At 33.9% G+C, this 16,306-nt stretch overlaps 2 protein-coding genes across 3 annotated transcripts in view; one reads left to right on the top strand and one right to left on the bottom strand.

Annotated features, from left to right (window-relative positions):
- Window positions 1-11,295, bottom strand: part of med27 (mediator complex subunit 27) — a 98,198-nt gene extending 86,903 nt beyond the window's left edge. The window contains exons 1-2 of the mRNA XM_073819448.1: window positions 11,090-11,295; window positions 10,316-10,460 (exon numbers count right to left, since the gene is read on the bottom strand). Of these exons, the coding sequence (XP_073675549.1) occupies window positions 10,316-10,460; window positions 11,090-11,292 (348 nt within the window). The 5' untranslated portion in view covers window positions 11,293-11,295. The remainder of the gene's footprint in view (window positions 1-10,315; window positions 10,461-11,089) is intronic.
- Window positions 11,296-13,601: 2,306 nt separating this feature from the next.
- ntng2a (netrin g2a) overlaps window positions 13,602-16,306 on the top strand; it is a 96,811-nt gene continuing 94,106 nt past the window's right edge. Inside the window, exons 1-2 of one of the 2 annotated variants that reach the window (XM_073819238.1) lie at window positions 13,602-14,226; window positions 15,194-15,770. In XM_073819238.1, coding sequence (XP_073675339.1) covers window positions 15,534-15,770 — 237 coding nt within the window. In that variant the 5' untranslated portion in view covers window positions 13,602-14,226; window positions 15,194-15,533. The remainder of the gene's footprint in view (window positions 14,227-15,193; window positions 15,771-16,306) is intronic. The other variant, XM_073819237.1, reaches the window with a different exon arrangement.

Here is a 16,306-nt window from a genome sequence, read left to right as displayed (position 1 = left end):
TCTTATCCTAATAAAGGCTGCATTTATTTGATCAGAAATCTGGAAAACATTTAATAATGTCAAATATTATTTCAACATAAAATAACTGTTTTAAAATGTAATTTATTTTTGTGAAGCAAAGCTACATTTTCAGCATCATCACTCCAGTCTTCAGTGTCAAATGATCCTTCAGAAATCATTCTAATATGCTGATTTATTATTGTTGTTGAAAACAGTTGTTTTTTTTAAAGAAATTAATATTTTTATTCACCAAGGATGTGTTAAATTGATAAAATTGATAGCAAAGACTTATATTGTTGGAAAAATTTTAATTTTGAATTTGAATGCATTTTTATTCACCAATTTTTCATCCTGAAAAAAAGTATTACAGGTTCCAAAAATTCTTAAGCATCACAACTGTTTCCAACATTGCTAATAAAAGTAATAAATCAGCATATTACAATGACTTCTGAAGGATCATGTGACACTGAAGACTGGAGTAATGGCTGATGAAAATTCAGCTTTGCATCACAAGAATAAATTATATTTTAAAATATATTAAAATAGAAAAGTATTATTTTAAACTTTAATAATATTTCACAATATTACTGTTTTTAGGTCTATTAGTCGAATGTCTAAAAAAATGAATATGGCACCAACTGTACATTCCATAAAAAGAAAGGGATGCACAAACTGGAAAAAAAGGAATAAAAATCAAGTAAATAAAGGCACCTCTGAGCAAGAAGAAACAAAACAATTAAATTCAATATGAAAAAAAAAGGAGGAAGGAAAGGAAAGGAGGTGAAGTGAGGCCAAGTATGGTGACCCATACTAGGAATTTGTGCTCTGCATTTAACCCATCCAAGTGCACACAGACAGTAGTGAACACACACAGTAGTGAACACACACCCGGAGCAGTGGGCAGCCATTGCTGCGGCGCCCAGGGAGCAGTTGGGGGATCGGTGCCTTGCTCAAGGGACTCACCTCAGTCGTGGTATTGAGGGTGGAGAGAGCGCTGTACATTCACTCCCCCCACCTACAATCCCTGCCGGACCTGAGACTCGAACCCGCAACCCAAAAAAGTTTCCTTAATTTGAACGATTTTTAAAAAAGGGCATCTAGCAGTGATCTTTCAAGAGCTTTTCTGTGCAATGGTGAAAAGAATTTCGTTCAAGGAAACTGACCTGCATACACCTACTATTAAACACACAGTGTGGAGAGAGCAACTGATGAGTAGCTGCTATTGATTAAGCACTTTAACCCCAGTTATTCTGCAAAAAAAAAAAAAAAAAAACCTGTGACACATTCACCAATTGAAGCAGAAAACCTGGAACAGGCGACACATTCACCAATTGAAGCAGAAAACCTGGAACAGGCGAACTGGTGCTGCAAAACACTCTTCACCCTTTAATAACCCATTACTTAAACCTCCAAAATTAAGAATCAAACCGTAGCCTTGTGCAATGTTTCCAAAAAAACTAATAAAGAGTGTGTTTCCTGGTCTATCATAATGCTACCTGCATCACCTAAGGGCAGAGCATCAAAGAACTCAAGAACAGAGCGCAGGCATCCTGTGAAATTGCGTTTACAGTAAGAATAGCAAATCGTGTTCAATAACACTTAGGACAGAAGACCTACTCAAGATCAAAAGAAGTCAAAGCACTCAGCCGTAATGGATATTGAGCAAATGTTGGTTCTGCTGTGAGAACACCCACATCTATTGAATCTCAAGTGTGTGCTCTTCTGGCAAGACGTGGTGCGCGTTCTGTTGAGAGGATTCGCTCGAGGACCTTGATCCAAAGAGAACAAAATTTTACAGCTTTTTCAGGAACAAAAGATGATTTGCGAAGCAAGAAGTAGCACAACTCTATTTGCTGTCGAATTAGGCAGATGGACTTGGCGAGCTTTTTTACATTTGCAACTTCTCACATTGCTTTAAACAAATCACAGATACAAGCTATAATGCGTCTCATTGATGCACTGCGAATTAGATCATCAAACTGTAGACCTGCTTCCTCTTGATTATAGTATTAAAGTATTATTAGATGCAAGATGATATTCAATTCCTTGTCTCATCTGAGTCTGACGCCCATGATGATGTAAAAGCCTCGTATTCATGTTTGTCTGGAATTCATGAATGGATGTGAAGCATCTTTCAAACTAAAGGACGACAAACCAATGCGATGTCCACAGGTACTAAGTCAAATTCAAACAAACACTAAATGCACAACATATATTTTTAACTACAGTTGCAATCAAAATTATTCAACCCCCCAGAGACTGCAGTACTTTACAAATAAAAGCTTGTCTGAAGTTTCAGGACTTTATAAAAATTGCATCTACAACAGTGTACTGGCATATTAAAGGTGACAATGTCAATATGTAATGTAATGTAATTGAGTTCTAGGATTTTTTTTAATAACACAGCTGTCATAATTATTCAACCCCTGTTTAACATTGCTGTTTTAAGTCATTTATTTTTGTGGTAGGGAACAAAATTGTCCTAAAACACAATTAAGCCTTTAGAAACTATTAAAAAAACTGAATCAGCTTGAGATGTTACACTTCTATACATTTATCCCATGCATGTGCTGAAGTTGAGTAGCAAATATGGTAAAGTCAACAGAGCTTTCACAAAAGTTATAGAGAAGAAATAGTTTTATTGTATTAGAAATTCTAAGGCTACGTGAAGATTTCTAAGCCATTAAAAGCCTTATTCCTCAGTTTAAAGTGTGTTGTACCAGAAAACCGTTGAGGGTGTTGAACCAAAAATGCACAATTTCATAAAATATTTGACTAGAGCAACTGAGAAACCTGCAATGTACAGCCAAAGACTTGCTGAGATTGCCCAATGAAAGGAGGAAAAATATTTCATTCCAGAGTAGAAGATGAACATAAGACAAGCATGGCTTTCATGTTGGGGCATCTTGGCGAATACCATTTTTGATCAAGAAGAACAAAAAGGTCAGCTTGAATATGCTAAAATTCATTTGGATAGACCTGTGGAGTTCTGGAAGAATGTTTTATGGAGTGATGTGACCAAACTAGAACATTTGGGCGTATAGATCAGCCGTATGTCTGGTGCAAAAAAGGGAAAACTAATGAGCAGAAGAACACTATCTCCATGATCAAACATGGAGGTGAACTGGTCCAATTATGGGTTTGTTTTACTGTAGCATGAAGTGGAAACCATGAGCGTATGAAGGAAACCATGGATTCATTGAAGTATCAGGACATTTTGCCAAGAATTGTGATGTCTTTGATGCAAAGACCGAAGATGATGATCAATGGACTTTCCTGCAGGACAATCATCCCAAAGTAAACACCCAAATCTACTTGTGCTTGGTTCAGGGATCAGTCACAGAATGTTCATGAGTGGCCTGTTCAGTCTCCAGATTTAATTCTCATTGAAAATATTTGGTCGAATTTGAAGAAAGTAGTGGCAAAGTGAAAACCAAAGATTATTTGTGATCTAAAAGCTTTTTCAGCCGAGGAATGGTCCAAGATTGCAGTAGAGAGGTGATCAACACTTCTAAACACTTTCAAACTGCGTTTATTTGTGGTTTTGAATATTAAAAGATTCTGCACCAAATTTTACTTTTGGGGGTTGAATAATTTTGAACATGAACGTTTAGAGCCAATTTGATTTTTTTTCCATTATTTATCAATTTATGTTCTCAGAATTACTCAAATGTGTATTCAAATACTTTATCTAATAGTGTCCTAATGCCTTTGTAGATTTGTTTTTAGAAAAACAAATTATCTGGAACAAAATGTCTTGCATGTCAAGGGGGTTGAATCATTTCGATTGCAACTGTATATGATGATACACATCTGTGCAGAACCCAAAGAAACTACAGTATGCACTTTTGTTTACATACGAAAGACTAGGACTGCATAAGTTGTCATATTTTAATCATGATCATGATTTTTGCTCCTCTCGAGTCATTAAGCATTAAAGTCTGTGATATTTTCCCACTGGTTATTGATCCTGAAAACATTTAATTTTGACATTTGCCTTGTCTTTCATTGGTAACTAGCCTCCACTAGCTTTCTGTTTGTCAGGTGTCCAGAGCTTAAACCCCCCAGTGGGAGCTTTACTTCTTAATGGATACATTTTTCATTTTTTTTTTGTTTCTTTTGAGAAAAAGTATCGTCATATCAATTACAAACAGAAACTTAAGTTTAAAGTTTGGTTTAGTTTGAAGAGTCTTAATGTATTGACAGTACTAGTACTAAAAATAAAACTATTATTAAACATCTTTTAAGGAATATTTATCAGAATAATAATTTACCATAAAAGTGTAAATACACAACACAGTATTTCTGAAAAACATAATACATAAAAAAACAAGTGTGTGTGAAATATATATATATATATATATATATATATAGTCAAGCCCGAAATGATTCACAGCCCTAGCAAATTGTGACTTAAAGTTACTTTCAAACAACCAGCAAGTTTCTTTTTGACCGGAAATGACACAGGCTTCTCCCAAAAGATAATAAGATGATGTACAAGAGGCATCATTGTGGAAAAAAATATATTTCTCAGCTTTTATTTACATTTGAACAAAAAGGGGCATGTCCAAAATTATTTATACTCTTTGCAAACTGTCACAGTCTATGGGAAAGTCCAAAGTTCTAAACCATTCCAAATAGTCCAAGCTGTTCTAATGCATCCTAATTACCCTGATTCATTGGGAACAGCTGTTTTAATCAACAGGTGAAAAACAGAAGCTCCCTGCTGTTGGTTTGTGGACAGTCATGACTCATGGCTAAAACAAAGGAGCTCACTGAGGACCTGCGGCTGCGCATTGTGGCTGCTCACACGTCAGGAAAGGGCTATAAGACCATATCTAAATGTTTTGAAGTTCCAGTGGCTACAGTGCAAAGTATTATTAAAAAAATACAAGACGTCCCGCACTGTGAAAAATCTCAGAGGATGTGGTCGGAAGCCAAAAGTGACACCTGTGCTGGCCAGGAGGATAGTGAGAGAGGCAAAAAAGACAAGGCAGCAAGGCAGACAGTCCACAGACACTGCACACAGCTGGGTTCCACGGACGCAGACCAAGGAGGACACCACTTCTCCACATAATGCACACAAAAGCCCACTTGGCCTTTGCAAATGCTCATCTGGACAAAGAAAAAGACTTCTGGGGCCCGTTTCAGAAAGGAGGTTAAGTGAAAACTCTGAGTATGTTAACCCTGAAATGAGGGAAACTCTGGGTTTTCGGTTTCAGAATGGGAGGTATGTTAAACCTGAGAAAGCAGAGTAAGTCAAGCCCGTTTCTGAAAGAGAGGTAACTTATACTCAGAGTCAGTTACCATGGCAACTTACTCTGTGAACCTAACCTGGTCGGGAGCAGGTTTTCTTCGGTAAACCCAGAGTTTCTTTCGGTCTCCTCCCCCTTTTTAAAGCGCAAGTGATGTTTAAATACATCATTCATTCATTTATGCTTCAAAAATGCTTTTCTTAATGAGTGTTTTGGAATGTAAATTTAGTGCATTTTACTTAAAACATGAAAAATAATCTTAATGCAACTGGAAACAAGATTATTTTTCTTACCCAATTGACAGATAATATGCAAAATAAGAAAAATACACTTAAAAGATTAAATAAACACCTTACACTGTACACTGTAAAAAAATATAAAAAATGAAATAAAGTGCAAAAACAATAATTTTACAGAGAGAAGTTTTTACAGAAAAAAGTTATTTTACAGATTTTTCGTTGTTTCAATTATGATATTTAACTTTAATTTTAAATTTTTTGTTTGGCAGACACAGCTTCCAGTCATTTGACCGTTTTTTTACGGGACCTTTTTTACAGTATAAAACCTTTATTTTACAAAATTTCCCTTGTTTCAGTTACAATATTTTACTTAACTTTGTGGGGTTTTTTTGGCAGCTGTATCTGCCAGTGGTTTGACTGTTTTTTTACAGTGTAAAACCCTTATTTGACAGATTTTACCTAGATTACTACAATAAAAGCACTAAATGTTCTACAGAGAAACACTGTTATTTTACAAATCATTACAATAAAAAAAACCTTCAATAAAGTTTCAAAGCATGCTCAAGGTGGAAAATGGACAGTTTTATTTAAAAGACAAAATACAAAGTCTTTACAAATGCCATATAAAATGTACATTTTAAATTTTTAGCTTTTTTTTTTAAGAAATACAGCACAATTACATTTAAAATACTGTGCTGATGAAGAACATGGAACAGTTTCATCAGAATGTTTAATTAAATATATATTCAACTTAAGACAACTTCACTTGCAGAGAAAATATGTCCTGATAATTTACTCACCCCCATGTAATCCAAGATGTTCATGTCTTTCTTTCTTCAAATAAAAAAAAAAAAAGTAAAGTTTTTGAGGAAAATATTCCAGGATTTTTGCATATAGTGGACTACAATGGGTTGAAGTTGAAGTTTCCAGTGACCCTTATTCCTTGGCTGGGATCATGTAGAGCCCTCTGAAGGTGCAGTGAAACTGAAATTTGGACCTTCAACCTGTTGGCTCCCATCGAAAATTGGAGAAAAATCCTGGAATGTTTTTTTCAAAAACCTTTTTGACAGGAAAAAGAAAGACATTTTGATTTATTTATTTTTTTTTTAAATTGGAAACAACAAGACAATACTAAGTAAGAAAAGCATTTTTAGGTGCATTAATTTATTGCACATATTTTCATCATGCAGACACTGTCAAAGTGACAAAAATGGCATGTCCTTTCATAAATAAGATTATTATTTATCATATAGTATAGGATTATTTTGATTAGACATGTGTATTTATTTGACCTGTGTCATTTTTAAATGGTAGTCAGAGCACATTAGTACAGACACTGTATGCAGAGCGGTAAAGAAAGTGTGCCTTGCTCTAATGCTCTTTCTGAGAATTTCAGTGTCATTGCCTACTGAGCATAAAGCCATCAAATATGAAGCTGATTGCTGTATGGAATGGAAGAATGGCAGATGAAAATGTATAATATATATATATATAACCACCACCACAGCTGTTAAATTTACTAGGTCATCTTTTTTTCCTATAAATGCACAAATGCAACTTTTATTCTTTTTTTTTCATGTTGGATTTTAATATTCTTCCAATACTTCCATCTCCTCTTCATCTGTTCTTCATCATTTTGCGAGCCTTCATGCTGTTGGCTTCATTTCATTACTCTAATTAAGAAATGCAACCGTTTGGATTAGAGAACATTTCATTTTGTGAAAGAGCATTAGACTATGTGGAAAAAGCTGCTGCAAAGTGAAATTAGACACATAATTGTTTTTTTATATGACACATTTTAATGTCAAATATTTGTAAAATCATGTAGCCTACACTCATGAACCCTTTCTGCTTAAAGCTTTACCTGGTTGAATTATGGTTACTTCCATGTTTAGCTGTTTTCTTCTTCTAATTATTATTTTTTATTTTATTTTATTTTATTTTTTTGCCTGTTTGATACCATGAAAATTAATAGTTCAGTAACTTACCGTTCTGCCAGTTTTTACCTTTGATATTCTAATTATTAATAATTAAATAATTATATTCTTAATAATTATTAAGAATTAAAGTTAAGCATTGGCTCGAAATATGCAGAGGTTTTTTTGGCGGGAGCGGTTGCCATGGTGAATCATAATTTCGGAGCTCCATTGATCAGGGCTTTTCATAGTCAAGCTGCAAGCACTAAACTCAGAGTCAACCTACTCAGAGTGGATTGAACTAACTCATTTCAGCTGTTCTGTAACCGAAAACTCAGAGTTTCCCATCTCAGGGTAAGTCAACTCAGAGTTCAAGTTTTAACTCAGAGTTGGTTGAACCTCCTTATTGAAACAGGCCCCTGGTCCTCTGTTTTATGGTCAGATGAAACAAAAATTAAATTGTTTTGCGATAATGATGTTGCCTTTATTTGCGTAAAAAAGGAGAAGCCTTCAACCCTAAGAACACCATCCTCACTGTCAAACATGGTGGTAGGAACCTAATGTTTTGGGGGTGTTTTTCAGCCGGTGGACTAGAGAACCTAATCACAGTGAACAGCACCATGAAAAAGGAGCAATGCATAAAAATTCAACAACAACAACAACAACAACATCAGGCAGTCTACAGAGAAACTTGGCCTTGGGCACCAGTGGACATTTCAGCATGACAACGACCCAAAACACACAGCAAAAGTAGTGAAGAAATGGTTACCAGACAAAACATTAATGTTTTGCAGTGGCCCAGCCAGAGTCCTGACTTAAATCCAATTGAGAATCTGTGGAGGGAGCTAAAGATCAGGGTGATGGCAAGGAGACCCTCCAACCTGTAAAAGTTGGAGCTCATCGCTAAAGATGAATGGGCAAAAATACCAGTGTAGACAATTATAGAAAGCGTTTCATTGCTGTAATAGCCAAAAAAGGCTTTTATTGATTATTGAGAAGGGTATGAATAATTTTGAACATGCCACCTTTTGTTCAAAAGTAAATAAAAGATGAGTAATATTTTTTTCCACATTTTTTTTTCCATCAATTCATAGGAGATGCTTTTGATTAATGAAACCATTAAAATGGAATCCAGACAATTAATGGAAAAAAAATATATATATATATTCAATATATTTCATAGGGCCTTATTGGCCTTTTCATTAAACTTTTAATAAATTGCTGTTAAATAGTCTAAGTTTTATGATTTCAATTAATTAAACACACGTTTTGATTGATATTTTAATTTAACCATTAAAACAGAGTCTAAAAAAATTAAAATGGAAAAAACTGAATCCAGAAAAATTAAAATGAAAAAATAATTTGTAAAAACTATTTAAAACTGAATTTGGGAAAAAATGAAACAGATATTGTCAAAAACCACCTAGACTGACGGCTGAAGGTCTGGAATTCATGGCAGCTTTCATGACATGTCAAACAACCAATCACAGTTCGTTTCGTTCAGCGTCACGTTTCGTTGCCTGGAAATGCCCCCTCAACAACAGACTGACGTGCAACAAGTCAGTCATCATTGAAATAACCAGCATTGAAAGATAACAAAGAAGAGGGAGAACAAGCAGTAAGTCAGTAATTTGTTCGCGAACGTTGCAAATGTGTATAACAACAATGGCGTCAGCATAAGCACATTTGAGCAAAACGCCGAGTAAATCAGTCTGCGCTTTGTTTCCCGGCGGACCAAAAATAAACGTGACACTCGCGTCTCCCGGAAATCCAGTCAAATTCAACTAATCAGATGACGACTTCGACATTCCTGAAGTGTTTCCAGTTAAGTGTACTATATGCATCAGACGTTTAGCCAACGTTCTGTGGGCGTGATGTCTGAGGCTGAGACTAAAAACCTCCAGGCACTGAAGCTCAGTTTTATCTAGGGAAAAAAAAATCTGTCCTTCATGTTTTAATATTCAAGACACTCTTCAGTAACTACCATTGCATTTTTTTGCAGTGACCAATGTAAATAAAACTTTGAAGAGAAATCACACTTTAGAATTGACACATATCAAATATAACCACTATAAACAAAATACTTTCATCTACGGAATGTTTCACCAATGAGAATTTCAGACACTTTCATGACTTTTCCATTGCCTTTCCAACTATTTATGATTTCTATTCATATACCGTTTAAAAGTTTGGTTAAAACTGTTTATTTTATTCAGCAAGGATCCATTAAATTGATCAATAGTGAGGAATAGCAAAGTCACAAAATACTTATATTTCAAATAAATGTTGTTCTTGTGAACTTTCTATTGATCAAAGAACACAAAATATATCACAGTATCATGGTTTCCACAAAAATATAACACCAATAACAATAATAAATGTTTCTTGAACAACAAATCAGCATATTATGATTATAGAATGATTTCTGAAGGATCATGTGACAGAGTAATAATAATAATGCTGAAAATTAAGCTTTGCCATCAGAGAAATAAATTACATTTTTAAATATATTAAAATAGAAAACAGTTCTTTTAGGTAACTTTTTTTTTTACACTGTATTTTGATTAAATAAATGTTGCCTTGATTAGCATAACAGTCATCTTACTTAAACATTTAAAAGGAAAGTCTCACATTTTAAGCAATATATACCTTTTCAAGGCTTAGGAATAACCATTTTAACATTGTCCAAGACCATGGAAACCCTGGACCACATCAAGGTGACCCTTTAATGCGTCATTCAGTATTGAATATATTTCTAGAGTGACGTATGGCTGAAGTCTGAATAGACCATTTAGCACATTCATCACTTACACATTACTTTCACTCCATTCCTTTTAAATCACCTGTGCATGTTGCATGTAAAATCCATAAAACAAAGCGAATCAGCAAAATGCTGACAACTTACTTTATTGGACCATTTGTAAGCCTGGAGCAGCTGGCTGTACAGAGGGGTTTTGTCCTGTACGGGGTCTAAACTGAGCAGACCGCTGTTGTGTAAGGGGTGGCTCTCAGACGGCCTGCCAACCAAGGTGCTAAGACGCTCCAGTTCACTGCAGAAACAAGAAACAAAAGTCAGGCTGGTATAATTTATATGTTTAACATCCATAATAAAACCAATGTCACACTTTACTCATTAAAATGACACTATGGCCCAGTTTCACAGACAGGGCTTAGACTAAACCAGGATTAGACCATTGTTGAATTAGCACATTTAAGTAATTTTTATAAACATGCTTAGAAAAAAACATTACTGGTGTGCATCTAAAGACAAAACAAAGGCACTGATATATTTATAGATCAGTCAGTGCAAGTTTCTTTCAGTTGAAACAGCTCAGGCTTACATTTTATTCTAGGACTAGGCTTAAGCCTTGTTTATGAAACTGGGGGTATATCTTTTAATTATAGCTCTCAAAGTCAAGCTAAAATAAAGCTAATTTTGACTTTGTAAGCCATAATTAAAAAGACGTCAGTCATTATTTAGAAAAACATACGATAATACTACATTAAAATCAGAATAAGTTAATATAGAATTTCAGAATTTGTCATAATCGCTTTTCATGCTGACATCAGTGGGTAGTATCATGTTACCTGATTTATTACAATAAAAGTTTGCATTTTGCCAGTGACTGTTGCTATCGTTATAACACAAGGTTAGTAAATGGTCAGACAATTAACTCACTTTAAATCGCGATTGACTGACTGTAAGTTATCTTGGAATTCAGTTATAAAGACTTTCTCCCGCCCTTCAAGGGTCTCCTTATTTTTCATCCCATCTTTAAGAGAATCGAACACCCTGGTGACACTCGATCGAAGAGCCTGGATGGCATTTATCGCTTGAGAAAACGCTTCTAAATTCACACCAACATTCATAACGTCCGCCATGGCTTCTGCGTCCGCAAACACTGGCGCTCCAGTGACGTCACTGACGCTGAGGGGACGACGGGATTTGTAGTTTCTAACAGCGGCGCGATGAGAAATTAAATACTACAGCTTGTAAATAATAGATTAAAACAATCAAAATTATTAATAGAAACATGTTTTATACTTTAATAAATTCTTACAAGAAAATTAGTCAAATGACGAAAGCTTTTGCAAAGTTGTACAAAGTTATAATAACTCCTGTTTCTGTTCAATGTTTGAATCACTAGAGACCTTTTGAGTAAACCTTTCATTTAGGATAAATGTGCAACCATGTTACCTGCAATACGTTGTCATGGTTTTAAACGAGTTGTTTATTAGTTTGTTTAAACTATAATATTTATTGCACACCTCATAAATCAGCATTTTTCTGAGGATTAAACACTAAAATATAAAATAAATAAATGTATAAAGCACCTCTTTTCATGACCATTTATTAAAAATAAATAAATAAATAAATACAATTTTTGAGGATTAAACACCTCTTTTTGGACCATTAAATAAATAAATAATGTTTGTTTTTCTGAGGATTAAACACCTCTTTTCACTGACATTTATTTAAAAATAATAATAATATTTTTTCTAAGGATTAAACACCTCTTTTCACTGACATTTATTAAAATAATAATAATAATAATAATAATAATAATAATAATAATAATAATAATAATAATAATAAAACTGACTATTTATTCTGAATAAATAATGTTTGTTTTTTGAGGATTAAACACTTTTTCACTGACCATTTATTAAAAATAAATAAACAAATAAAATTTCTGAGGATTAAACACATTTTTTACTGACCATTTATTAAAAAATTAAATAAAAATATAAATAAATAAATAATATTTATTTTTTTCTGAGGATTAAACACCTCTTTTCATTGACCATTTATTAAAAATAAATACACTTTCTGAGGATTAAACACCTCTTTTCACTGACCATGTATCAAAAATAAATAAATAAATCAAATTTCTGAAGATTAAATGCCTCTTTTTACTGACCGTTTATTAATACATAAATAAATAATGTTAGTTTTTCTGAGGATTAAACAAGTCTTTTGACTGACCATTTATTAAAAAATTAAATAAAATAATAAAATAAAATACATAATGTTTGTTTTCCTGAGGATTAAACACCTCTTTTCACTGACCATTTATTAAAAAAATTATAATATTTGTTTTTTTTTCTAAGGATTGAACACCTCTTTTCACTGACATTTATTAAAATAATAATAACAATAATAATAATAATAATAATAATAATAATAATAATAATAATAATAATAATAATAATAATAGTAGAACTGACTATTTATTCTGAATAAATAATGTTTGTTTTCTGAGGATTAAACACCTCTTTTCACTGACCATAATAAAAAATAAATAAATACAGTTTCTGAGGATTAAACACCTCTTTTCACTGACCATTTATCAAAAATAAATAAATAAATAAATTAATTAAATTTCTGAAGATTAAATGCCTCTTTTTACTGACCATTTATTAATACATAAATAAATAATGTCAGTTTTTCTGAGGATTAAACAAGTCTTTTGACTGACCATTTATAAAAAAATAAAATAAAATAATAAAATAAAATAAATGTTTGTTTTTTCTGAGGATTAAACCCCCTTTTTTAACTGACCATTTATTAAAAATAAATAAATAAAAATTTTGAAGAATAAATGCCTCTTGTTACTGACCATTTATTAATAAATAAATAAATAATGTTTGTTTTTCTGAGGATTAAACCATTCTTTTCACTGACCATTTATTCAAAAATAAAATATAAATAAATAAATAATGTTTATTTTTCTGAGGATTTAACACCTCTTTTCACTGACCAATTATTAATAAATAAAAAAACAATGCTTGTTTTCATGAGGATTAAACGCCTGTGTTCACTGACCATTTATTAAAAAAATTAAATTAAATAAAAAATTAAATAAATAAATAATATTTGATTTTCTGAGGATTAAACACCTCGTTTCATTTACCTTTTCATAAAATAAAATAATAATAAAAATAATAAAATGTTTGATTAAATCATTATTTTGAATTTTCTGCCCATTCCATTCACCACAGTCTCCGACAAAATGCCACAGTAACGACAGATGAAGCTCTCGGTATTTTTCTGTCATTTTATTACGTTTATTTATTTAAACAAGTTACCACAGCTATATTGCAGTAATACCTCTAACATTTTGACCGAAACTATGGTATATTGCGTGCGGCTTTGACTTGTTAAACATGTAGTACGCGGTGAGAGGAGATTGGGAATCCTCAGCCTCTGATCTGTCTCTTTAAGCGGGGCGGACTGCCTCATCTGCTGCTGGGACGGTTCAGCTCTTCAAGCCCGTAGATAAACTTCTGCTCCACACTAGTTAGACTAGACAGGGCAGGCAGTTTGCGGTGACCAAAAGTATTTTCATCGAGGTCTGCAAAAGACAAATGAAAGTCAGATATTGCGATGCGCAAATAGAGAGCTAAAGCAGAAGAGGCAGAGTGAATGGAGCAGGAGCGGGGATGGAATAAGACAGGATGGGAATGGGAGGTGTAGTACTCTGAAGTCTGTCCTTGAGCGCACAGGACAGAGGCATCAATGAAGGCAGGGACAGGAACCGAAACTTTAAATGCACGTCTTTCAGGCAATACACGATTCGCTTAGGAGCAGTCTGGATGTAGGGCAGCTATCTAGAATGCTTTCCAACAAACTACGTGGCAGCCGAAGAAAACACGAAGGAGAAAGCGTTTGCTGTGATCTACGGAGAGGAGTAACGTGTGCATGTGTTTCCCATCCATCTCAAGTGATATGGCAGGGAACTGACTGAGAGAGAGAGAGTTTATACAGAAGAAATTCATCTGGGAACAGTAAAGGTGCTGATCTCTGGAACCAAGGTAAGGTTACTCAACTGTGTTACTTATTTAGTCAGAGTATTTTGGTCATTGAATATTCGGAATCTTTTAGAAGAGCTCAGAACATGGGAAGCATTTCAAAAGATGCTCTCTGATGAATTCAAGTAACTTTAGCTAGGAGAACTAGGTTAGGCTATTGTCTGTACTAAACTTGTGTTTTTAACTAAACTTCTAACAATTTATTTGCTAATTTAGTTATGTATTTGCATTACATTTCTAATCGCCTTTAACAGTAAAATTGCGTAATAAAATTGCGCGTATTTCATGTTACGTCATAATAGAATAGAATAAATCTCATTCTTTTGGAACATGTCCCGTTCGGATGACCTACTTTAGCGTTTAAATTATTAAAAAAAGATTTTATTTGTAAAGTCAACCTGTTTAAGTTTATCAAATAGGTACTGCATAAATGAAGATGTGCACTTGAAGAAAGTAGCAGGTTCTCGGAGCACTGCTTTGAAAGTTCGCTATTATGAAAAATAATGCATTTGGCAGCAGTATTTTCAGAATTTCAGTATACATATGTTAATAGACCAACCTAGTTTGGCTTTTAAAATATCTTTGTTTCAATAAAATGTGCTGATAAAAACACAGCTGCATGGTATAATGCCACATGCTGACTTTAAAGTCATCATAACCCACATTTCAAGCAACTGTGACCAGGTATAGCTTAAAACAGAGCACATTATTACCCACATAACGACTAAACACCATCAGAGCAGCAAATGATAACAAAATAATGCAATAAACCTTTTATATAAAACATAAGGCATCATTTTGATGAAATATTATCTTAAAAGTATACATAATGCTTTGCTAAAGACGCATTTTCTCGATGAACTGTAATGCAATTGCATGCATTGTCTTTGAAAATATATTTAACTTAAACAGCTTTTAAACTCTGGAATATGTATTGCTTATTTCATGTTAGTTTTTTCCAATTTCCTAGGCAGCACATCAGAAATGAAACAGCTCATGAATCTTCGACTGGACTCTGACACCAGGCATCTGATTGTGCATGAACCACTAAATGCACTTCATGTCTCTGAACTGCAGTGATATTCATCTCTGGCCACACACAGAAATTGAACATTGCATTTTGAAAATGTCACGACAGATCTAAAAATTACACCTCATTGTAAACAAGATTTACAGTAACTCACACACAGTTTTCCACTGAGGACTAGACTTTGCCCTTTCGGCATCATGATGGATATTGGAAATTCCGCGATCTAAATAATTTCCATGCTGATACTCCTAAAAGCTGTGGCGCCCCTTGCCTTTCTCTCATGCCCATGGACCCATCCAGTGCCATGCTCTCACAGGCGCTCCTGCTCTTACAGTGCATTATTCTGACTCTTGGCCAGTACGATATCTGTAAGTCGCTGGTCAGCACAGACGATGGACCGACATGGGAATATTACGCTTGCCAGCCCAAACCCATGTCCATGAAGGAGTACATGCAGATTAGAGTGGAGCCTCCCGACATCACATGTGGAAACCCACCGGAGAGGTTCTGCACTCTGGTGAGTTTGGACTGGATCACTTTTGGCTCTGCCGCCTTGTCACTTACATCTGTTCCACTGGAACAGCTTGTGTTTCCATGCAAATATAGTTTGCAATCATGTTTATTTATGATAGTGCAGCTTTGATGGATTTTCGGTAACTTTAGAAGCTTCGTAGCAAAGAAAGTCTTAGAAAGTCCAAAGAAAATGCATTACATATACATGCTTTTGACAGTGTGATTATTATCATTACTATGAAATTCATGCTGGGTACCAAAATCTTTTAAAGGGACTCACCTTCATGTCAGTTCCAAACCTGTATGACTTTCTTTCTTCTGTGGAAAACGAAAGATGATGTTTGGAAGAATGTCGGTCATTTGTATGGTAAAAAAAAAATATATATATACTTATTTGATTTTCTTTCTTCTTTTGAACACAATTTTGAAGAATGTTGGTAACCAAACAGTTCTGGTTCCTATTCATTTCATTTGTATATAAATGTATATCTCTCTAAATTTCTTACTTCTGTTGAACACAGTTTTTAAAAATGTTGGTAA

The sequence above is a fragment of the Garra rufa genome, chromosome 15, assembly GCF_049309525.1.
Source record: "Garra rufa chromosome 15, GarRuf1.0, whole genome shotgun sequence".
In the NCBI taxonomy this organism is placed as follows: Eukaryota; Metazoa; Chordata; class Actinopteri; order Cypriniformes; family Cyprinidae; genus Garra; species Garra rufa.
Note: the sequence above shows the minus strand (reverse complement) of the source record. Positions and strands in the feature narration are given on the sequence as shown.